Source organism: Monodelphis domestica, chromosome 8, assembly GCF_027887165.1.
Source record: "Monodelphis domestica isolate mMonDom1 chromosome 8, mMonDom1.pri, whole genome shotgun sequence".
Lineage (NCBI taxonomy): Eukaryota > Metazoa > Chordata > Mammalia > Didelphimorphia > Didelphidae > Monodelphis > Monodelphis domestica.
The window spans coordinates 69929000-69953212 of NC_077234.1; the positions used below are offsets into that span (position 1 = coordinate 69929000).

The following is a 24213-nucleotide window of genomic DNA, read 5'->3' on the forward strand; positions in this document are numbered from 1 at the left end:
CCCACCCCCGCCTGGAATGCTGGGGGTGGGGTAAAGGGGGGATGTCTTGCCCCGATGCCCTAGCCACCCCGATGTGTACCCCTTCCCCAATTCTGCAAATTTCCTGAGGCTCCCACCCGACTGTCTACAGAGCTGGTTGGGGGTGCAGTGGGGGTGGAGGGTGAACTTTCGGGCCCGGAAAGGGGATCTCTCCGGCCCTAAGAGAGAATTATTCGGTCCCTTAGAAAGTCTTATGGCCCAAAACAGCTGTGGCCCCTCTCGGACTGCAGCTGCTCCCCAGGCTTATGGGGAAGAGCTGGGGGATGGGGGTGGTCGCTTTGCTCTATACTTAGCCTGGAGGAGCCAGGCTAGTGTCTTATCATCCAGCTGTATCATCAGAGATTATTTTTGGGGCTGGCAGCTGCAGGCGTCTGTGACACTCGGGGCCCGAATGGGGCCGCTGGGGGGTTGGAACTGGAGGTGGGGGAGGGAGGAGGGCCAGGTTGTGGGCAGGGGGCTGAGGGAAGAGGCCGTCAGTTGGGTGGAAGACAAGGCAGTGAGCGGGGAGAGCTGGGCCCCTTGGCGAGACAGTCGGGCAGCCAGACGGATCTCCCCCCGGCTTTGGACTTCTGAAAGTGGGAGGCCTCAAAATAGCCTCCCTGGAGTATTATCACCCGCTGAGACTGGAGGGTAAGGAGGAAAGGAGAAGGGTGCGGGAGGGCCAAGGCTGAGGGAATGGGGGCAGCGACTGCCTGAGGATGGCAGACCTCGGCCGGCCGTCACAAAGCTCTCTTCCCGTATCCTCTTCCTCTCCCCCTCCCTTCCCTTCCCGGATCTCTTTCGCCACAGTGGCCATGGAAGAGAGCGCTGTTCTTGGGGGTGCCCCTCGCTTCCTTCGGTTCCCAAGGCCCGTGCGGGCGGTGAGTGGCGCCGATGCCGTGTTGCGGTGCTGCCTTACAGGGGCCCCTGCACCCACGGTTCTGTGGGAGAAGGATGGGCAGCAGCTGGAGGCTTCCAGCCGTCTGTGTCTCCAGACAGAAGGGACTGAGCATAGCCTTTTGGTAAGGGAAGTCGGGGCCCCGGACGCTGGAGTTTATGTGTGCCGGGCCCAAAACTCCTCTGGGGAGGCCTACGCGGCCGCAGCCCTCACAGTACAAGAGCCTTCAGAGGCAGCCCCCGTTCCCTCCGAGGGGTCCCCAGACCTGACCTCTTTGCAGGGTCCCCTTCATAGAGCCAGGACCCCGAGTTCTTTGGACACGGACTCCACATTCCTCTCCTCAGACCCGGCCCAGGCCCCCTCCCTTTCACAGGGGCCCCCAGGCTTACCGCTTGAGCCCCTGGAAGGGCCCCCCGTGTTCTTAGAAGGTCCACGCTGTCAGTGGGTGCAGCAGGGTGAGGACGTAGTCTTGGCATGCCAAGTCGGGGGGCAGCCAGAGCCAGCAGTGCACTGGGAGAAGGACGGGCGGCTCCTGGAGGATGTCTGGGAGAGCAGTCACTTCTCTCTGACGAGAGGCCCGGCTGGGGACGGGAGCCACGCGCTGCGGATCAGGGGCATCCGACTACCAGACGCGGGCGTCTACGTGTGCCACGCAAGCAACGCGCACGGGGGCACGGTGGCCGCTGCCCTGCTCCAGATCCAGCCCTCTGCAGAGGCCCCTCTGAGCGCGCCCCACCAGGGCCAGAGGGCTTCTGCAGGGCCAGGCCAGGGCCCCGCTGCCCCGAAGAGCTTCTGGGTGAGCGAGGGAAAGCACGCCAAATTCCGGTGCTACGTGACCGGGAAGCCAGAGCCCGAGACCGAGTGGCACTGGGAAGGCCAGCCGCTGAGCCCCGGGCGCCGACGGCTGCTCTACCGGGACCACGACGGGGGCTTCGTGCTGAAGGTCTTGTACTGCCAGCCGTCCGACTGCGGGCTTTACGTGTGCGCCGCCCGCAACACCGCGGGACACACTCTCAGCGCCGTGCAGCTGCACGTCCGAGGTACGGGGGCCGAGGGGGCCCGGAGCACCCCGGAAGGCCCTCAGGGAGCTTACAGGCCAGTTGGGGACACCAGACCGTCATACCTGAAGCACTCTAAGAAGGCTAAAGAGCCACATTATGCAGGTTTCCAGGTCTTGGGGAATAAGGCAACTTGGTCAGGTCTTTGGGGAAGACTCTCGTGGGCGACCCTCGGGGGCATCCCTAGAACCTGTGTCCCTCTTGCGTCGCTGACTCTGTCTCTGCCTGGATCCCAGAGCCCCGAGTGCGGTTTGCGGTCCCCCTCGAGGACGTGGAGGGTGAAGAAGGTGGAGCCGCCGTGCTAGAATGCCAGGTGCCCTCCCGGGGCATCACCACGACCTGGTACCGCGAGGACCAGCGGCTGCTGCCCGGCCCCAAGTACGAGATGGGGGAGGCAGGGGTCATGCGGCGCCTCATCATCCATGACCTGGAGGCTGATGACGACGGCATTTACCTGTGTGAGATGCGGGGCCGAGTGCGGACCGTAGCCGCCGTAGCTGTCAAAGGTAGCCAGGCCAGGGCGGAGGGGAGGAGGGAAGCTGAACCCGGGCTTCTTTGCCCGTGCCAACCCCCCTATGCACGATGACACGGCTCCTGTGTCCCCAGGGCCCATCACAAGGCGGCTGCCAAGGAAGCTAGACGTGCTGGAAGGAGAGAACGCTGTGCTGTCGGTAGAGGTCCGAGGCGCTAAGGCGCTTGGGCGCTGGACTCGAGATGGCCAGGAATTGCCGGCTTCGCCCCGGATCATCCAAACCAGCTCCAACCACACGCACACTCTGGTGTTGGTGGGGGTCACACGCCAGGATGCTGGGGTGGTCACCTTCAGCCTGGGCTCTTCCCACACCTCCTCCAGGCTGAGGGTCAAATGTAAGAATGGGCATGGCCAAGAGACAAGAATGGGCATGGCCAAGACCCAAGAGCCTAGGAAAGCTTGGGAGGAGAGCCAGAGAAGGTTGGATGGGGTAAGGGTTAGAGTTGAGTGAACAGCCTGCTAAGTGGCAGAGAATAGGGAATGAGGAGAGCAATCAGTCAGAGAAGGGGGGCATGCCTTGGGATCGTGGCACAGGGCACAAGACAAGAGTATGGAAGACTGAGGGAATGAGGATGGAGCAAAAGATGGGCATGGCGGGCACAGCCTCGGGGAATAAGGTACAGGTTGGCAGCTTGGAAGGAGAGGTAGAGCTGGGCGATAGAGGTGGGTTGCTGGACGAGTCTGCTGCCAGGCTACAACCAGAGGAAGAGCGCAGGTGGGTCATGAGGTGAGCATCGAGCGAGCCCTGGACCCTGACTCATTTTGTGTTAGGTATGAAGCAAGTTCCCCCAGGACCCCCAGTTTCAGTCGAGCTGGGCACAGGATGCAGCAATGCAGCTCTGCTCAGCTGGAAACCCCCAGTGCCTGCCCCTGACACGGCCTTTACCTACCGGCTAGAACGACAAGAAGTGGGCACAGATGCCTGGGTCCAGTGCCTCACTACAGAAGCAGCAGGCATGGTGGAGGTGCCCGGAGATGGCATGCCAAATGAGGGTGACTATCGCTTCCGACTCTGTGTGGTCAGTGAGCATGGCCAGAGCCCCTACATCCTCTTTCCTGGCTCAGTGCACCTGGGTGAGTCTCTCTCTGTCTCGTCCGTCCTTTCAATTGTCAGCGCCTAATCTGTGCCCTCCGTATGTGCTCTCCCCACCTTGTGCCCCAAGTTTAAGCCGTGCCCACCTTCTCTGACCCTAATGATGGCGTCTTACCTCCCCAGTGCCTGCAGTTCAGGTGCAAAGAGGACTACAGGATGTATGTGTACAAGAAGGGGATGATGCTACCTTCTCCCTTGAACTCTCCACCTCGGCGCAAGGCGCCTGGTTTCTGAACGGGGCAGAGCTCAAGGCAAAAGGTCCAGAGAGTGGGTCCAGGGATGAAGTCCAAGGATACCTGGTGCAGCAGCATGGCCCCCATCACAGCCTACTCCTCCGAGCCACGAGGCCCCGGGACAGTGGGGCCCTCATCACTTTCCTGTGCCCTGGTGTACACATCTCTGCCACTCTCCACGTGCAAGGTGGGAATTGGGCATAAGGGACCTCGGCTATTAGAAGAGGCAGCAAGGGATGGTGGGAAAGGCACTGGCTTGAGAATAAGAGGACCTTGACTTATTTATTACCTGCATGATCTTAGGGCAGGTATAGTTCAGTGAAAGTGTCCTCTGAATCAGAGGATTGGATTTTAATATCTCATTGGTCACTCAATACGAGTGTGATTTGGCCAGGAGTATGGAGTGGGCTGATGCTGTTTGGACCTCAATTTTTACATCTGTCCCATGAAGGGCCTGGACCCAATAGCCTCTGTGGTCCCTCCGGCTCAAAGCTGATGCTCCTCGAAATTCACAATAATCAAAATATTTCCCAGTTTACATTGTGCTTTGAAATTCACAAAGCGCTTTCTTCTTGACAGCCCTATAAACGAGGTAGGAGGGGAGAGGGGTGTTTCTTCCTCATTTTACAGGATGCAAACCCAGCTCTGCTCACTCCGAGTCTAGCACACTATCCACCATAGCTAGGGAGACCCTCCATCTTTCTAGTGGGAATGACATTATGATGGTGGCGTGAGAAACTGCATGGCCAACTCAGCCAGGGCAGGACCTGCTTGTGGAGGGTTTATTCAGGCATCCATTCGACCTTGAGGGAGACAGCCTAGACGGAGCAGGAATTTGTAGCTGGTCTCTGGGGCCAGATGAGGAACAGGAAGGACCCAGAAACCACGCTCTGTAACTCAGCGCTTTCTTTCACTATTTCTCTCCCAAATAACGGAAAACTTTTTGTAAAACTCAACCTCTATCTGCAGGAGAGCCGAGCAGAGACAAAGAGACATCTGGGCCCAGAGAGCCCCACTGGTGGCAGTGATGGAGATGAGGGACATTTCAGTCACTCTCTCAGGGTTACAAGGCAGTCTCTTCACAACACCCCTGTGAGCCAGGCAGGGCCATGGTTTTACTCTCAAATGACCAATGAGGAAGGATCTTACTCAAGGTCCCAGCCAGTAAGAATAGCATTGGGACATGGAACAAGGCCTGAACCAATAGCTTCAGGGTGCTGGCAAGTAAATGTTGAGTATAGACTAAAAAAGGAAGGAGCTTTATTGGTGTGGCTTCTTTTGGCCAGTTCTAATTCCAGCCTGCCCTGTTCTCCCTTCTGGCTATGGTGGAACTTGAGCCCACCTGGTCTCCTCAGCCTTGGATGCCCTTTCCTCACAGAGAAGCAAGGCAAGAACAAGAAACAAGAGACAAAAAGGCTCAGGTGTCTCTCTTCAAGGTCCCAGGTTGGGACCTTTATCAGGCAGAGAGGAGGCAAATAGAAGCCTTGTTTCCTCTGCATTTCTGTCTGTGCCAGGAAACCTAACGTGCCAAGGGGATCCGTTTGAAATCCAAATGATCCAAAAGGTTCATTTATTCCAACCACTTTAAAGTCACTGGGCATAGAGAGATGTGGGAACCCTTCCCTGACCATCCCCTACTACCCTAGTAGAGGTTAGAGACTTCGTCGCTTTCTAAATCTCAGCCCAGCAGAGGCTAATGATTTTCTCCTTGGCAATGTGCCTGAATTCAGTAACTCATTAATTATAAAGGCTTTTCTGTGTTATCAGGCTTCAATATTTCCATGGGTCAGCTCTCTGATCAATGTTGGAGCTCAGGCCAATAATACAGATTGTAATCCATCCACATCTTCTCATCATGGGAGACTTTTGTCTATGCCCTCCCATAAATCCTCCATAGGACAGAAGGGATGGCCCACCCAAAGGGGTTCTCTTTCATTCTTCCTTGCATGACCCTCCCACCTCCTTTTCTCATCATACTTCTCTTGGCTCCTTCTGGCACACACAGTTCACCCTAGGTACCATGTGCTGCAGCCCACAGAAGCCCATCATACAAGCACCCTCTCTATCGCCCTTTCAGTGACCCATATTTTTTATTCCTCAGAGATTGAATCATTCAATGACTCACTGTCGTATGGCATCACCAAAAGGATGTTGAGTTAAAATTTTGAGATTTTTGTTATGGGAAGAACCTTGGGAGTTGTTGAAAATGCTGTTCAGTTTCCCTAAAACTAGCCCACTCTGTTTGTCCCGTTCAGTTGGCCCAGCTCCCTGTCCTTCTGTAGTGCCTGAATAAGATGGATATAGTCATGAGGACCTGCTCAATGGATTGCCCATTCAACTTTGTATTAGAACTTAGATCATAAGACAGTTGTCTAGACCAGTGGGGTCAAGCTCAAACAGAAGGGGATCTTGACTGGCCCTACACAGATTTTGAAAACCACAAATTAAAAATAATCTATATTTTCTTTTACTTTTACTTATTTTGTTCAACATTTCCCAAATATATTTTAAACCTTTACCTTCCATCTTAGAATAAATACTATATATTAGCTCCAAGGCAGAAGAGCAGTAAGGACTAGGTGGTGGGGGTTAAGTGACTTGCCCAGGGTCACTCAGTCCCGAATACATTTTCATCTGGTTTGGACTGCACTTGGAAGTTTCACATGTGTAGTATCAGTCTGGCGTCTGTGGTCTAGACAATCATCTATTTATGTAGGCTTATTATAGGAAGGTTACATTTTTATACAGTTATATTTGGTATAATGGTAAATAAAAATGACTCATCGGGATCCCCAAACAAAAAGAACAAGTTGTTGGAGTGATATGGATGGGGGGATGCATTCCCATGGCAACCCATGATAGACAGGTCCAATGTGAGAATGAAGAGTCTGAAACCTGTGTTTCCATGGTGACTGACCATTTTACTACCCATCCCTGGGCCCTTCCATGCCTAGGGTGCCTATTGAGTGGTCTAGCTCTGCTGCCTATGATTGCCATTATAATTGTCTATATCTGTGTGTGGGTATGTGTGCCTTTCCTCCATAGAAGCCCCCGTGAGGATTGTGCTCCCTCAAGAAAAGGTATCCATCGAGGCCAAGAGCTTGGAACAGGTGGTGCTCCTATGTGAATTGTCCCGGGCTGGAGCTCCTGTGCATTGGTACAAAGATGGACTGGAGATAGAAGAGAGCCAAGCCATGGTGCTAGAGAATGAGGGCCTCCAATGCCGCCTGGTGATACCAGCTGCCCAACCCCAGCACGGGGGCAAATTTGTGTGTAAGGCGGGAGAGGACTCGGCTTTCTTTATGGTCACCATCAAAGGTGAGAGGCCTGATTGAGCTTAGATGTTCGGAGCCAGAGAACTGGAGGCTAGCTAAAGTAGGAGCAGCATCTCAGCTTCTTTGGTACAGGGGCTCCCTCTAGAAGGTCCTGCTGAAGATCCATGCTGTCAGCTCCTCCTCTGCCCCCTTCCTTCCTCACCACCCACACTTGTCTCTCTGCTTCAGAAAAAAAGGGAGCCAGAGCCAGATAGTGAAGGAGGGGGAACTGCCCTGTTGGGACCCTCTCACCATTCTGTGCTATCACAAAGAGTCTTGAAACCATCAAAGCAGAAGGGACCTTGGAAGTTATCTCCCAGGCAGGCGAGCCTTTTACAGTATACCTGATGGGCAATAGTTGTCCAGCCTTTCTTTGAACATCCCATGGAGAATTCATCATCTAATAAGGCAACTGTTGTATTCAACAAAAAACTCAACAAATATCTATTCATCAGGGCAGCTAGGTGACTCAAGAGATAGAGTGTCAAGCCTAGAAATGGCAAGTCCTGTGTTCAAATATGGTCCCAGATACTTCCTAGATGTATGAGCCTGGGCAAGTCACTTAACCTCCCCCCCCCCTCCCCATTGCCTAGCCCTTATCGATCATCTGCCTTGGAACCAAAACACAGAATTGATTCTAAAACAGAAGGTAAGGGATTTTTTTTATCTATGCATAACTTTACAGGTTCCCAATCTTCCACTCTTCATAGGACCTCTTTTACTGTTGAGAGCACCACCATTCTCCAATCAAACTTACTCTCTATCTATCTAGTCTGTTTTGTTCATTTCTCCCTTCATGGTTCCCATCATATACATCACCTTCTCTCCACTCACCCAGCCTATCGCCTCATTCCCTTTTGTATGGACCATTACAGTTGCCTCCTAGACTGACCTCTCTGCCCCAAGTCTCTGCCCACTGAAAACCCTTTTCCACTATAGCTGCCAAACTGAATTTGCTAAGGACAGACCTAACCATGTCACACGTATGTATTCAGGAAACTCTAAAATAAAATATAAATTCACTTTTGACCTTTAAATCCTGCGTTATCTGGCCCCTTCCTCTTTTTTTAAACCCTTATTTTCTGTCTTAGAATCAATACTTAGTATTGGCTCCAAGGCAGAAGAGTGGTAAGGGCTAGGCAATGGGGTTCAAATGACTTGCCCAAGGTCACCCAGCTAGGAAGTATCTGAGTCCACATTTGAACCCAGGACCTCCTGTCTCCAGACCTGGGTCTCTATCCACTGAGTCATCTAGTTCCCACAAACCAATGGATTCATGGTATAGGAAGGTACAAGGAAGATAAGCATAACTCTCACATGGAGTTGTTATGTTCTGTTATCTAATCCCATCTATGAAATTTCTATGGCAGAACTCATTCTAAAGTCTCCTCTCTCTGGACAGTTCAACAGTCCATTACCTTCCCCATTGTATTTGTTTTTGTGGTCTCCATCTTCTCTACAAAAGCCCTATCTCCTCTGGCTTGGACCTGAGCTCTGGCTTGGCCTCCAGCTCCTAAATCCTGCATTTTTTATCTAATTTAGGGACAAGTCATTTAACCCTGTTTGCCTAGCCCTTCCCCTCCTATCTTAGAGTCATTTCTAAGATCTCTTAAACCCTTTAAAGACTTTCACCAACTGGCCCCCTCCTCCATCTTTTTAAACCCTTCCCTTCTGTCTTAGAATCAATACAAGTACCAGGTCCAAGGCAGAGGAGCAGGAAGGGCTAGGCAACTGGGGTTAAGTGACTTGGTAGGGTAAGGGTTTAAGAAAAAAAAAGATGACATTCTCTAACCCTGAGTCTTTGGGTCATGATCTATCCCACTGCAGAGCCCCCCGTGAAGATCCTATTCCCCCAGGACCAGGTATGTGTGGCTGCTGAGAGCTCGGAACGGGTGGTTTTAAGCTGTGAGCTGTCCCAGGCTGAAGCCCCTGTGCACTGGTACAAGGACGGAATGGTGGCAAAGGAGAGTGAAACTCTGCTACTGGAGCGCAAAGGGCTCCACTGCCATCTGATTCTGCCTGCAGCCCAGCCCCAGGATGGGGGCAAGTTTGTGTGCAAGGCAGGAGATGACCAGGCTGTCTTCCATGTCACCATCACAGGTGGGCACAAAAAGATGAAAAGTATGGCGGCAGCTGTCCAGCTGAGGCTCTGTCTGGGTAATGGAGAGATTGGGGGGTCTTTTGGGGAAAAGGTTGCCCAGGAGTCACGAGAGTCTTTGGCATATAAGCGTGGCACCCAATAACCACAGAGAGGAGAGATTCATCACACCAGCATGAATTGGGCAAGCAGATGGTGCTAATGGGGCTGATTTGTCTTGTGTGAGACCAGCCTGTCCATGATGAATGGGGATGTGTGGTGAGAGGGAGTGCAGCTGGGAAAGCTGGATGAGGCTCCAGGGGAATGGTCTCAGTGCAACTGGGCCATACCAGGGTCAGCTAAAGGAACTGGGGATGTTGAATTTAGAGGAAAGGAGACTGGAGAGAAACGTGATAGCTCATAGGATCTCCAAAGTTGGATGATTCAGTGGCTATTTAGTCTAGCCCATAACTGTTTCTACAGTGTCCCTATCAAGAGGTCACCCAGCCTTTGTCTGGAGACCTTGAACAAGGGAGAGCCCACTATCTCCCAGGGCAGAATGTGCCGTCCTTGGTTCTATTAGGCAAACAAAATCTGCCCTTCTACAGCCTCCACCCATTGTTCCAAGTTCTGCCCTCTGGATCCAAATAGAACAAATCGAATCCCTCTTCCATCTAATATCTCATCAGATATTGGAAGAAGGCTTTCATGTACTCCCTGAGTCTTCTGTTCTCCAGCCTAAACTTTTCACTGTCTTCAGTCCATCTTTGCATGACAGAATCTCAACACTCTTCACCATTTTGAATTACGTTGCAGTATTTTAAAAAACATCCCCAAAACCCAAACTTTTTTGACTTTAAAACCATTTAGTAGTGGAATGGGCTGCCTCAGGAACTAGTGGGTTCTAATGGTCTTATCCAAAAGGAGGCTGAGGGGGCACATGGATTGAGAGCCATGGCTAGAGATGGGAGGTGTTGGCTTCCAATCTGACTGTGTGACCCTGGGTAAGTCACTTAACCCCATTGTCCAGCCCTTAGTGTTCTTCTGCCATGAAACTGATACCCAGTATTGATTCTAAGGCAGAAGGTATGGGCTTAAAAAAAAGTGTGCATATTTTTTCCCCTAGAGAGCCCAGCTGTTAAACATTTACCTGCTAACCTCTCTATTGCTACTTTATAAACACTACTTATGCTCTGTGGGAGTGTAGCAGGAGACTCAGGGAATTGTCATCACCAGACTGGAGGGGCTCTGTGACTCAAGACTAATAATAATAATAATAATAATGGTGATAATGAAAACTGGAATGATAACTTCAAGGTTTGTAAACCACTGGATCTCTTTTGAATTTCACAAGCCCCCGATTATGACATCATATCCCCCACTTCAGAGCCCCCAGTCCGGATCGTACAACCCCAAGATGAGATGTTCCTGACTGCTGTGACCTCAGAGAGAGTGGTCCTCATGTGCCAAGTGTCCCAGCCCAGAGCCTTGGTGGGCTGGTACAAGAATGGGATGGAGGTAGAAGAGAGCAAATATTTGGTACTGGAGAGTGAGGGACTCCAACACCGTCTCGTGCTGCCTTCTGTAAGGCTCCAGGATGGGGGCGAGTTTGTCTGCAGCACCAGAGATGACTCTGCCTTCTTCACACTAACTGTAACAGGTCAGGTGGCCCAGTGGGCAGTGGAATAAGGGAATTCTTGGAAAATGAGTCCTGAGACTCAGTTCTTATAAATGGAATTCAACTATATTTTATAGCTTTACTCCAATGGCAGGAGTTGTTGTTGTTGCCCTGTGTGGGAGAATATTGGGAGTGGGGAGGTGGGCAAGGAGGGGATACCTGAGGTTGTCAGCCCTTCTCCATCACGCTGGAGAGTCTAGGGGAGGTACAGTTCTCAAGACATCCCAGCAATTTACTCCCCAACAATTAGACCTGGCCCTAATTGGGCTGACTCAGGAGGTACTAAGTTCCTGAAGAATGTGGGTCTCCAGGTAGAGGCTAGAAGACCTCTTTCAGGGATGTTATGAAGGTGGTTCAGGTATGGTTAGAATAGATTACATCTTGGGACCCTTCTAGTTTGAAGAGTCTATACTTCTTCATCGGGGCAAACAATGGGTTCAGGTCCTCCTGGTCACTGTTTCTGAGACAAATGTCACAAAGTTTCTGAACAGAGGATGTTCTAACGCAGCGATAGCAAACCTTTTAGAGACTGAGTGAGCAAACTGCACTCTCACATGTGAATGTGAGCCACCTCCTTACTCTAGACAGGGAAGGGAAGAAGCATTCCCATTGGGCTGCTGGTCAGAGGAGTGGATGATGCCAAAAAATGTCCTCAGCATGGTAGAGAGGGGAAAAGGAGAAGCTCCCTTCAGCACATGTACCATAGGTCCACCAACACAAGCCCTAGCTGGATCCTTGGCCAACATAGTTCCCTGATAGCAAACAAGATTTTGATCTGTTAGCACAAAGTCAACTGTCAGTGATTCTGGGTGGCTGTGTCTCCCCTACTGCAGATCCTCCGGTGAGAATTGTATCCCCCCAGGACATGATGTCCTTGGCTTCCCTCAGCTCAGAACGAGTGGTCCTGAAATGTGAGCTGTCCCGGGCTGGAGTCCCTGTTCGCTGGTACAAGGATGGACTGGAGGTGGAAGAGAGTAGAACCCTCATCCTGGAGAATGAGGGACCCCATCACCGCTTGATACTGCCGGCAGCCCAGCCCCAAGATGGAGGGAAGTTTGTGTGCAAAGCAGGAGAAGACTCAGCCTTCTTCAACGTCACCATCACAGGTCAGGGACCAGGCAAGGCTGGGTGCATAGAATAGAGGAAGCCCCAACCACTTAAAGCTTTCCATTTCCCCTGATCCCAGAATAATAGGGAGAATGGGATACTTTTTGGGCAAGAAAGTGCTTGCTCAGCACTCAGGAAATTCCCTGGGATGCAAACGCAAACCCAAGGAGAGGGGAACAGCTGAAGAGGGGAGAAGGTAACTATGGGATCTAAATATATTTAGAGCTGGCAGAGAATGACCTCTGTTTAGTTCAACCCTCTTGCCCAACCCTCATCTTACAGATGAAGAACTATAAAGTCAGAGATTATGTGATGCCCAAAGTCACACTGTTAGGAAATAGAGGGGCTAGACCTTAGGTTCAGCTTTTACACAGAATTTCCAAATCCTACATTTTCCCCATTGAACCCTCCACCTCGTGGGACATCAGCCCTTCTATGGGAGCACTTGGGGATATCAGCTAGTGGGAATGGGTTGGAGTGGCTGGATGAGCCCAGCCTGTCTGTGATGAGCAGGATCTATGCATTCCTGTAGCTGGAAAGGCTGGCTGAGAGTTTTATCGGGTTGGAGGGGAAGGAGATTGAGGAAAGTGGTCCCCCTTAATGCCCTACCAAGACCAGCTGGAGAAACTAGAGGTATTGAATTTAGAGAGAGAGAAACTTGGGGAAAGCACACTAGCTCACAGGATCTCTAGAGCTGATTGGCCTCTAGTCCAACCCTTATCTGTAGAAGAATCCCCTCAACAAGAGGGCACCCATGTGGAATGGGTGACAATCAGGCTCCAGGGATGGGAGTAGAGAGAGAACTCCATGAAGATTTGTCATTCAAGGCTTTCAAGTGGAGGCAAACAATTGTCAGGAAATGTTAATGCAGGGGTTCCAGCTCACAGTCTGGGTGGGCTAGATGATTGCTTGAGGGTCCTTGGAGATTCCTTGATTCTGGGATTGTTTCCAGAGTGTTTGTTTCTCCCCCTCTGCAGAGCCTCCAGTGAAAATCCTGTTCCCCCGAGATGAGGTGTCTGTGGCTGCCGTGAGCTCAGAGCGGGTGGTTCTGACGTGTGAGCTGTCTCGGGCCGGAGCCCCTGTACGCTGGTACAAGGATGGGCTGGAGGTAGAGGAGAATGAGGCCCTGGTTCTGGAGAGTGAGGGCCCCTATCACCGCCTGGTGTTACCTGCAGCCCAGCCCCAGGATGGAGGGGAGTTTGTGTGTGATGCAGGGGATGACTCGGCCTTCTTCATCGTCAGTGTCACAGGTCAGGGGTCTGGTGGAGCTAAAGCTCTGAGTAGACCCGGTGAGGGAGGGAGACACCTGCAAGGTTCCATGGGGCTTTCTCTTCTTTGCCACCCTCTACTTCCTCATCGACACCCTACACTCCCAGGTGTAGAGGAGTCTCTTCCTTAGGCTTAGCTTGCCTTTGCCGCCATTTGTAAAGCTGCCTGGGTGAGAAGGAAAGGAGCTTTCACAGCTAAGCCCCAGATAACATTCTGTGAGATTTTCCTTACTAAGACTCACTTCTGGAGCATTTCAGAGGTAACCAGGGTGGAAAGGGAGAGGTCTATAGGACAGAGCCCCCAAAAGAGTCACCTGTCCCTCCTTTCAGCTCCTCCCTGAAGAAGCCAGACTTCTCAGAGCCCCAGTTCAGACTTAGCATGCTAGGCAGAGAAAGGGGGTCCCTAGCCACTCAGACCTTCCTAGACATCCAGCCCCAGTCCCACGTGCTACTTATTTTGGCCCAATTTTCTCTGCACATGTTTCCTTCTCAATAAAACTCCTAGTTTTACTTCACTCAATATTCAACCTTGACTCACAGATAGCTCCAAAGCACCCCAATGGAGTGCTACCCCATCTCTTTCCCCTTTGCATTCCCTTAGCCCACATGGAAACAGAATCTGTTTTATCCAAAGAACTTTGGCTAGAAATGAAGAGAAACTTAATTTAGAAACGTAATTAAATTAAGGTAAAAATGTAACCAACTTGAGAAGAATAAAAATCAGTTTAACTTAGCACTATTCTAGGCAGTGCTGGAGGTACAAAGACAAGACTCAACCCCTGCCCTCATGGAGTTAACAGTCTCTATAGTAACAATATGGCGATTAAAACTTCCAAGAGACTGAGTTCTGCATAAGAAAATCTATTGGTTAGGCTAGCAATATCCAACAAATTAATTTGTTGGTGATCAAAACCAGGAAGTCCCCTCAAGCAGGTCCATAAACACATTTTGGGAGCTCACCCTTTGGCCCTCTCCTAGACACCCAAGGCATTTCCAGTTGGTGAATAGCCAATAGGGAGGAGATCCATCAAAATTCTCAACCCTTGCCCATCTGTTGGGTAATGGTAGGCAGGCACATATTTAGTGTTTTGCCATTGGCTGTAGCTCCTGGACTAAATTAGGAGTAAGATGAACCTATCATCTCCCCTTTCTATAAATCAGGCTCTAGAATAGGATATTCCTTGGAATTGCTAAGGACAAAGGAATGAGTATAAAGGTCAAAGAACTGCTTTGAGTCTTATAGAAATAATTCAATACTTTAAGAATAAATTCTCTCAACAGAGCATCAGGTCTGGAGTCAGGAGGACCCAGTTTTATATATGAATTCAGATACTTCTTGTGTGTCCTTGGGCAAGTCACTTAACCCTGTTTGCTTGGCCTTTGCCCTCCTGTCTTAGAACATAAGGATTTTTAAACAATAATAATTTTTAATCTAAAATTAAAAGCCAGAATATTAAAGTTACAGAGCCCAGAAATCATATCCTAATATCCTCCTAATAAAATTTCCCCATAGTAAAATACTTCCCCATAGTAAAAATAATCCCCATAGTAAAAAAAAAAACTTCCCCATAGTAAAATAATAAATAGAATTTCTATAGCATTTAAGGTTTATGAAGCATTTTACCCTCCAAATAAAACTCGTACCTTCCATTTTAGAATCAATACTGTTTATTAGTTCTGCAAAAGAGTGGTAAGGACTGGGCAGTTGGTTGTAAATGACTTATCCAGGATCACATAGCTAGGAAGTATTTGAGGCCATGTCTGATCCCAGGACCACTAGATTGGAAGGAGGACTGAATCTGGAGCCAGACCCTGCCTCTGGCACTGGCTATCTATGTGACTTTGGATATGTTCCCCAACCTTTTTATCCAACAGGATCATCTGTTTAAAGCTAGAAGAAGTTCTTCCTTATTTTACAGATCTTGGTTAAGTGGGCCTCAGTTTTCCTCATCTGTCAAATGATGGAGTTGGACCAGATGACCTCTGAGGGTCTCTTCCAACTCTAAATTTATTATCCTACCATTCCGTGAAAGGTTCCAGAAAAGCCACTTACAGAGTCAAATTGAATATGCCCACTTGTTAATTTGGTGCTTTATGTTCCTAAAGCACTGTGTATAACTTACCTCATTTGAGCTTTACAGTAGTCCTATGAGGCAGGTAATCAGGGAGGTGCCAACGCTAGCTTTATCTAGTGAGCTAGTTGTTTAATTTTCAGCATGAAAATGGAAATCAGCAAATTCTACAAGTCAAGGCTTGATTTGTTGTTTTATTGATCACCTGGGCTTTTTAAAAAAAAAGGGTTGGAGAAAATGTTCACAATGCAGATTAAACTTAAAAGTTTGTCAGGATGGGCAGCTAGGTGGACATCTCCTATATGTGTGACCCTGGGGAAGTCATTTGACCAGGCTCTCATTGTCCAGCCCTTACCACTCTCCTGCCTTAAAACCAGTACTTAGTATGAATTCTAAGACAGAAGAGTTGTATTGTTTTGTTTTTAAGTTTGTCAAGCATACATTTTTCCCCAGAGAGCTGATTGTTAAATCTGTACCAGAACACCACTGCAGGCAGGGCAAATATTATCAGCATTTGGCAGACTGAGAAAATGAGACCCTGGAGAGTTAACCCTGTTCAAGGTCACACAGCTAGATAGTGGCAAAGCCAAAGCTACTACTCAGATGTTTGCAGTCATTGCATTTGCCTCTCCTAACTTGCCAAGAATATTAGGTAGTGGAAGAAAAAGGGGAGGCAGAGGTAGAATGATGTGGGGAGAGCAGGGAGGACTGGACAGAAGACCTGAGACAACATTCTGGAGCAAGACAATGAAGGAGAGAACCACATGGATTCAAAGGGGCCAGAGCTGAAGGTGGTGGAGATGGAGGTCTGTAGGGGCCACAATGCCTGATGGGAGTTGAGGAGAGAAGCAGAAGCTCCCTGCCCTTGCCCCTCCTCCTCATCCCTTCCCTCCTTCCAGTACCCCCAGAACGGATCGTGCGTCCAGCTGCCCGCTTCCTACAGCTGCAATTCAGGTCCCCAGGTCGGGTGGAGCTGCGCTGTGAGGTGGCCCCTGTGGGGGCCCGTGTGTGTTGGTACAAGGATGGGCTCGAGGTGGAGGCATCAGAAGATTTGAAACTGGGGGCTGAAGGCCCAATCCGGACCCTGACCCTGCCCCAAGCCAGGCCCCAGGACGCTGGAGAGTATGTCTGTGAGACCCGAGATGAGGCAGTCTCTTTTGACATCCGCCTAGCTGGTCAGTGCTCTGCCCAGGAAGGGGAGAAAGGAAGAAGGGGAGCGCCCCAACATTTTCTTCAATCCTAACTCCCCCCCCTCCCCACAACAGAGTCCCCAGTGCAATTCCTCCTCCCGGAGGCGGCTCCCACTCCGCTGTCTGTGTCCCCCGGGGAGCACTTCATTCTAAGTTGCGAGCTGTCCAGGGCGAGTGCGCCAGTGTTCTGGAGCCTGAATGGGATCCCAGTTGTCGAGGATGGGAACCTGGAGCTTCGGTCTGAGGGCCCTCGGCGCATGCTGCTCATCCGCGCTGCCCACCCTTCTCATGCTGGGAACTACACGTGCCAGGCTGGGTCTGAGCCCGCAGCCCCTACCCTCACTTTCCCTGTCCAGGTGTCTGGTGAGTAGAGGAGGGCAGATGAGGGGGAGTGGGCTAAGCAAGGGGAGGGGGAGCAAAGGCCCCGGGGGATGGGCATCCTCAGACCCCAGAACTCAGGGGGTCAGCTTGTCCCTCACACACACACATACACGTCCATGCACACCATCGACTCTGCTCAAAGCTCCGACCCCAAACCTTTGTCCCACTTCCCTCCCGCCTGGCCTTGCCCTCTCCACCACCCCTTTCCCTGCCTTCCCCGTGATGCCCTGGGCTCTGGCCCTACAGAGCCTCCCGTGAAAGTGTTGTCGCCGGAGGCCTCCCGGACTGGGGTTCGATGCGCCCCAGGCAGGGACCTGGAGCTGGCTGTGTGTCTTTCGGGGCCTGGGGGGGCCGTGCGCTGGTACAAAGACGGGGAGCGGCTGGCCAGCCGGGGGCGGGTGCGGCTGGAGGAGGCCGGGGCACGGCGGGTGCTTCGGGTGCGGGGGGCACGCAGCGGGGATGCCGGCGAGTACCTCTGTGATGCCTCCCAGGACAGTCGCATCTTCCTCGTCTCTGTGGAAGGTAAAGAGTCTTCCCCACTTCACCCCAGACCCACAGTGCTCTCTGAACCCCCCACCTTACCTCGCCCCGCCCCGCTGGCTCTCATAATCCCCGAGTATCCCATTCTTCCCTTCAGCTTTCCTTTCCTTCCTTCGTCCCTCCTCAGCCTGCGCTCCTCTTCCCCCATCTGCAGCTCATTAAAATAAAATAAAGCGGGGAAAGCTATCACAAGATTTTACTAGGAAGTAATTTATACTTGATTTTTAAAAACAAAGACCACAAAAGGGGAAGTGGTGAGCAAAGAAAGAAGAAATAGGGGCCAAAGTTGGGACGGTGGAGAAAGATGCAACAACTCCAGCCTAGACTTCCGGGGAGGGCGGGGGGGGGGGGGGGGGGCCGGAACGGAGGATCTGGGAGAAGGGTGATAAGAGAGAAGGCATGCTTCCCTGGGATATATTTGGGCTGAGAAAGGATGTAGGGCAGAGGAGGGAATGTGCCTACCTCCACCCAACCAAGGGTCCCCGGTTCTCCCTGCAGAAATCCCCCAGGCGAAGCTAGTTTTAGAACTGACTCCACTGACCATCCAGGAAGGGGATGATGCCACATTCCGGTGTGAGGTCTTCCCAGCAGATGCTGAGCTCACCTGGCTTCTAAATGGGACTGCAATTACCCCCTGCAATCGGATAGAAACAAGCCAGAATGGCCCAAACCACACTCTGACCCTTCGGTGCTGTCAGATAAGTGACTCAGGCACCGTGACCGCCCAGACGGAGGGTTCCGAGTCTACTGCCAGGCTCCACGTCCGAGGTGTGACTCTAACCACCTGGGGGCTGTTGGGCAAAACCACTTCTTGTCTTCCCTACTCAGCCCCAAGGCTTCTTTCACTTTCTAACCTTTTTCTTGCTCCTACTTCAACCTAGAATCATAGACTTTAGCTATTCCTTAGAGATCATCTCACCCAGAGTTCTCATTTTACGGAAGAGGAAACTGAGAATGTTTAAGCTCAGGGAACTTAGGTGGCATAGCCAGGACTAGAACCCAGAGCTCCTGACTCCTGAGCCATTGTTCTTTCTACCAGAATGACCTTTGAGGGCTAGGTCTTGAAAAAGCAATCCAATTTTTAATTTTAGCCCATATTTTCTGTCTTAGTAACAACTCTAAGGCAGAAAGGAAAGGGCTAGGCAAACAGGGTCAAGTGGCCTGCCCAGGGTCACACAGCTAACAAGAGTCTAAGGCCAGATTTGAATCCAGGTTGTCCCAACTCTAAGCCTAGCACACTATCCACTGAGCTACCTAGCTGCCCCTGGAGCTAGGCAATTTTTTTCACTTATTATATATTTTTTCAATTACATTTTTTAAAATTTACCTTCCATCTTAAAACCAATATGTATAAAATCAATATTTTATAATGAAGCATTTATTGCTTTATTAAATTAAATTATTTTATTTATTTAAAATAAATTAAATATAAAATAAAATCAAGTATTGGTTCCAAAGCAGAAGAGCAGTAAGGGCAAGGCAATGGGGGTTAAATTAAGTGACTTGTCCAGGGTCACACAGCAAGGAAGTGTCTGAGCCAGATTGGGACCCAGGATCTCCCATCTCTAGGCAGAACAATGCAACTTGGAGGAGCTCCTTGCCTCTCTCCTCCCTCCTTCAGGATCCCTTACCCTCCTCCCCAGAGTTATCCCTCTATTTTAGCTCCACCTAGGATTTATTACTCTTCCCTCTTCTTCAGAGGCTGAACTGCTGTTTTTGCGAAGGCTCCAAGATGCCCGTACTGAAGAGGGCCAGGAGCTGTCTATGGAGGTGGAGACCAGTAGGGTTGGGGGGAAAGGAATAGTGACCTGGTTACGAGGGGGAAAGCCTCTTCCTGAAGACCCTAGGTTCTCAGTGGTCCAGGATGGCCGAGTGCATCGTCTGATCATCCACAAAGTCATGGTGAGTGACCAGGGCATCTACTGCTGCAAGAGCCACCATGATCGCACCCAGGCCCGGCTGCTTGTGAGGCGTGAGTATCCCGTAAAAACTCCTGCTTTACACACACACCTCTTAACGTCTCCTCAAGCCTAGCTCAGGAAGAGGTTTACCATCCCTTATCTAGGATCTCATCTTCCCTTCCAATTCAGTAGAGAAGATGAATATGATTCCCCCTCTCCAGGAACCCTTCATTCCCTCCAAGACCTATCAATACAAGTGTCTCCCTGGGGTCTTACCCATGTCCCCCAATACCTACCTCAATGTGAAATCTGAATCTGGCCCCTGTCCCCAAACACTTCCGAGGTCTGTGTATCTCACTCCAATTCTAGTTTACCCTGCAACAAGCTAACCCCCAGTAACACACTCCCCCCAACACCCCCTTATTCTTTCTGAAGCTTCCCTCTGTATCTCTTCCAGCCCAAGTGGGGTGGGAGTCATAAGAGAATAGGCATAAGGACCCCTACTGGTACTCTGAGACCTCTCTGACCTTTCCAACTGTATTTATGATCTCAAGTATCCAAAGCTAAAATGATTCCTTTTCAGTCAGACCTGTAGATTCCATGAAATCAGGGCATTGTGGGATATTCGGGACGATGACTCCACAAGCACACAGCTCGGGACCCTGGTACTGATAATGCCTTTGTTCCCTTTGTCCTCCCCACAGCGGAGCAGCTGAAGGTTCGGCATCCCCTGGAGGACGTGGTGGTCACTGAAGGGGGCAGTGCCACCTTCCAATTGGAGTTGTCTCAGTCTGGGGTGACCGGAGAATGGGCCCGGGGAGGGGTCCGGTTGGAGCCTGGCAGGAACTGCCAGATCAGTGCCCAGGGTCACAACCACTGCCTGGTACTCAGTGGCCTTGGCCTGGCCGATACTGGAACCGTGTCCTTCACCACTGATACCCTTCGCTGTGCTGCACGGCTAGAAGTGAAAGGTCTCTATTTCCTGTCATCTACCACCCCCAACCCTTCTTAAGGCCAGCTCTGCTTCTGCATCCTCCTGCCCTCTAGCGGCCATCCCACCCTGACAGCCTCCTTCCACCTCTCATTTCTTTTTTCTTTTTGTTTTTAAAAGTCTACCTTCTCTCTTAGAATCAATACTATATATTGGTTTCAAGTCAGACAGAAGAGCTGTAAGGGCTAGGCAATGGCACTTGCCCAGGGTCACACAGCTAGGAAGTGTCTGAGGCCAGATTTGAACACAGGACCTCCTATCTCCAGACCTGGTTCTCAATGCAACCACTTAGCTGTCCTCTACTTCCTCATCTCTTACTAATCACGTCTCACCTGGTATTCTTGTTTATATTCTCTGACCATCTCCCCCTCCCTTATCCATCCCCAGAGATACCTTTAGCCATTGTGAAGGGACTCCAGGATCTCGAAGTGATAGAAGGTGACTCAGCTACATTTGAGTGTGAGCTGTCCAGGACCCAGGCGGACCTCACATGGGATAAGGTCAGAGCCCAAACCAGTGCACTTCCTTTCCCTGCCCCCATCACCAAAGTCTTCCCCACTCCCCACCCCCAGAGGAGGAGTAAGACTAATGGAAAGCTCCCTGATTTTAGATTCAGAAGGACTTATTTACCAGCTGTTTATCTACTTGTGTTTATAAATGTTTATATATTTCGAGGCCATTTACCAGCTGTTATGACCGTGGGAAGTCCCTTCCCTTCCTTAGCCCTCAGTTTCTTCATCTGTAAAATGAAGGGGGTTGGACTATGTGTAATTGGTAAAGTCCCCCCTTCATGCTGCCACAAGTCCTGTGTCCCTGGCAGGACCAGTGTGGGGGTGAGGGGATCGTCGAAGAAGGGAAGGGGGCTGCTGTAGATGTCAAGTAAGGAGCCTTTCTGGATGGGAGTGGATCCCTCTGCCTCCAGTACTACCGTTCACACAGCTGAAACCTGGGTGAAAAGGCCAGGTGGTCTGAAGGAGGAAAACGATGACTTAAGGGTCTCCCGCAGTCTTGGTAGAGGATTTGGGGAGGATGGGGGGTGCTAGGCAGCCAGCCAACCCGGCTCGTGGGGCGGGTTTACAGACTGCTGGTGTGGGAGGGAAGGTGAGCTCTATTTCAGAGCGGCCGAGCAGGAGTCTGCCGTGGGAGGCAGCCGGACCCCGCGGCGGGTCAGCGCCCCCAAAACCCAAGGGAGGAAGGAGAGGCGCAGGCTTCAGCTCCGGCCAGCGGCCCCGGTGACCGCGCCCCTCCCCCTGCCAGGACGGCCAGGAACTGTCTCCCAGCCCTCGGCTCCGGATCCAGGCTCTCGGCTCCCGCCGGCTCCTGCAGCTCCGGTGCTGCGGCCCGAAGGACGCCGGCACCTACAGCTGCTGCGTGGGGAACTCCCAAGCTTCGGCTGCCCGCCTCACTGTGCGGAGTGGGTACTGGGGCTCCCGCGACTCAGCTAAGGGGTCGGGGGCGGGGGTCCCCTGGGGAAGGGGGATGGAGGCCGGTGTGGGAGTTCTAACTTGGGCTCCCGGGAGGTCAAAGGGAGACTGCCTGAGCGTGGGCGTGTGGGGGTGGGGTGGGGGCGTTTGTGGTCAGTTTGGTGTCCCTCCTGGCAGACCGGCTCACTAGGGAGGGAAGTGGTGGGAGGTGCCCCAGCTTCGGCCCACCCCATCCTTGGTCTGACCCCGCAGAGAAGGAGGTGTCAGTGCTCCAGGAACTAAAGCCAGTGAAGGCCCGGGAAGGCGACGGCGCCACCTTCAAGTGTACAGTATCCCAACCCGGCATCCCTGGTAGCTGGCAGCTGGGAGGCCGAGTCCTGCGCCCAGGAGGCCGTGTCCGAATCCGACAGGAAGGTATGAGAGCCGCATCCCTCCCCGGACCTTAAAAACTGACACACCCACACCAGCAGCAGCAGTAGGCAAGCTAATGTTCCCTAACCTCTCTCCCCAACCACTCACCACCCCCACCCCCACAGCCCTCAACTATGAGACTGTGCCCTTCCTCAATCTCTCTCCAGTGTCCCTGTCCCTCATTAGGCATCCAAGACTACTCCCTCATTTCCATCTCCAGAACCTTCCCTAAAGACAAGCTCAATAAACAAACAAGATTCTCCCTACATGCCCCACAGGCTCCCCCAACTTTGCCCATGTCCAAGGATGAATCCTATTTCCCCTCTCTCACTCCCCACCCCAGGGAACCTTCACTCCCTGGCACTGAGTGAGCTGCAGGCTGAAGATTCTGGGGAGATCCAGTTCCAGGCTGGACAAGCAAAATCCTCCACTCATCTGGAGGTTGAGGGTAAGAAAGGACCACGGGAGGGCTAGAAGAGGTTGCTGTGGACTAAAATTTGAGGGTTTGCAGCTACCTTCTAGAATGGTTGGCCCATTCTAGGAAAGAGGATATTATTATTGGCTTCCCCAAATGGAATGACTTGCTTTCCGCTAAGAAGTCACTAGATTAAGAAGTAACAATCTTCCTCTTCTAGCCAGTCCTCTCATTGTCCAGAGAGGGTACTTGGAGCCCACAAAGGTTGTGATTCCCCCAAGAATAAGTGGCATGGGACATTAAGGCCAACATGACTCAATTCCCGGTGTGGAACTCTCAATGAAACATCCACCACTGCTCACTTTCCTTCCTCTCCACCCCCAGTCCTGCCTCTCCAGATCTGTCGTAGACCTCCTCGAGAGAAGACGGTTTTAGCAGGCCGGAGGGCAGCCTTAGAAGTGACTGTGTCCAGGGGAGGTGGCCATGTTCGATGGCTGCTGGGTGGGGTTGATTTGCCACCTGGACCAAAGTATGAGTTTCGGAGCCATGGTGTCACCCACAGTCTGATCATTCACAACGTCCAGCCCACTGATGAGGGCACCTACTGCTGCCAGGCTGGAGAAGACAGTGCCAATACCAATCTGCTAGTGGAGAGTGAGTAATGGACCTGGACTGGTATGGGAGAACAAGAACTGAGGCATTAGGGCTGGGTTTAGTTGGGAACCTTGGGGAAGCAGCAAGCAAGAGGGAAAATCACAGAAAGATAATGGTCAGGGGAAAGTCTCAAAGAGTTGTCTGCTTATACAGAGATGTTAATGGGGAAAGGGACAGAGGCCAGGGTCAACCAGGGGCAAGGACAGAATCTAAGGGAGGTGCCTTTGCTCTACTCTTAGAGAGGACCCCTCAGCAGCTCTGTCTACAGCCAGAACTTCCCTTCCTTTCCCCTTCCCTTCCCTTTCTCTCCTTCCATGACTCTTTCCTTAATCCCAACTTTTGAACTCTAACTTTTTCCCACCACTGTCCCCTGTAGCATTTTTGATCTACAATATGTCCATCTCTGTCCTCTTTATACCTATCATAGGGTATGTTCTCAGAAAGGGTTGGAGGGGGAGGTTGAGGGAGAGGTCAGGGAGAAGAGGGTCAGCCAAACTTGGGCAGCCAAACTTGGGCTCTGAGACATTACAACTCCTGGGTAGCTAGGTCCTCTACTGTCACTCTCCCTCCATGTGGGAGTCTCCCTATTCTGATCTCGCTTGAGTCCCTGTTACCCTACTTGTCCCCTTCTCTTTAGAGCCTCAACAGGCTCTGAAGCAGAAAGGGAAAATCATCTTCTTATGTGAATGACACATGACAAAGGGAATGACAAAAGGAAGAGGGAGGCCTGGAGACAAAGAATCGTTTCCTCTGCAGGTAGCTAGAACCAGCCCCAGACACAGAATGGATGCCCACGGACAGATGGGAAACCAAAGAGCTTTGGGTCTGGGGAGCATGGGGGGACAGGGGAAATAAACACGGACTAGGAGTCCTTGCATCCACCTGTCCCTCAGGCTCTCTGTAGTGTTGGGTTGCCTCTCTGACTATTCACATATGTCTTTGAACATCTACCATTTTC

At 51.4% G+C, this 24213-nt stretch overlaps 1 protein-coding gene across 3 annotated transcripts; it reads left to right on the forward strand.

Annotated features, from left to right (window-relative positions):
- Positions 1-9: 9 nt before the first annotated feature.
- OBSL1 (obscurin like cytoskeletal adaptor 1) lies at positions 10-24136 on the forward strand. Of its 3 annotated transcripts, XM_056807675.1 has the most exons (23): positions 12-669; positions 829-1956; positions 2211-2480; positions 2581-2841; positions 3278-3580; positions 3723-4019; positions 6878-7150; positions 8974-9246; positions 10611-10883; positions 11735-12007; positions 12986-13258; positions 16248-16523; positions 16614-16901; positions 17166-17441; positions 17958-18227; positions 19159-19431; positions 20065-20331; positions 20739-20851; positions 21609-21765; positions 22028-22189; positions 22530-22634; positions 22986-23255; positions 24012-24136. In XM_056807675.1, the coding sequence occupies exons 2-23, from the start codon at positions 834-836 to the stop codon at positions 24017-24019; spliced, it is 6084 nt and encodes a 2027-aa protein (XP_056663653.1). In that variant the 5' UTR covers positions 12-669; positions 829-833; the 3' UTR covers positions 24020-24136. The 3 variants fall into 3 exon arrangements, with proteins under 3 accessions (XP_056663654.1, XP_056663653.1, XP_056663655.1); XM_056807676.1 differs by lacking the exon at positions 10611-10883 and having other exon boundaries at positions 10-669; XM_056807677.1 differs by lacking the exon at positions 17166-17441 and having other exon boundaries at positions 15-669.
- The last annotated feature ends 77 nt before the right edge of the window (positions 24137-24213 follow it).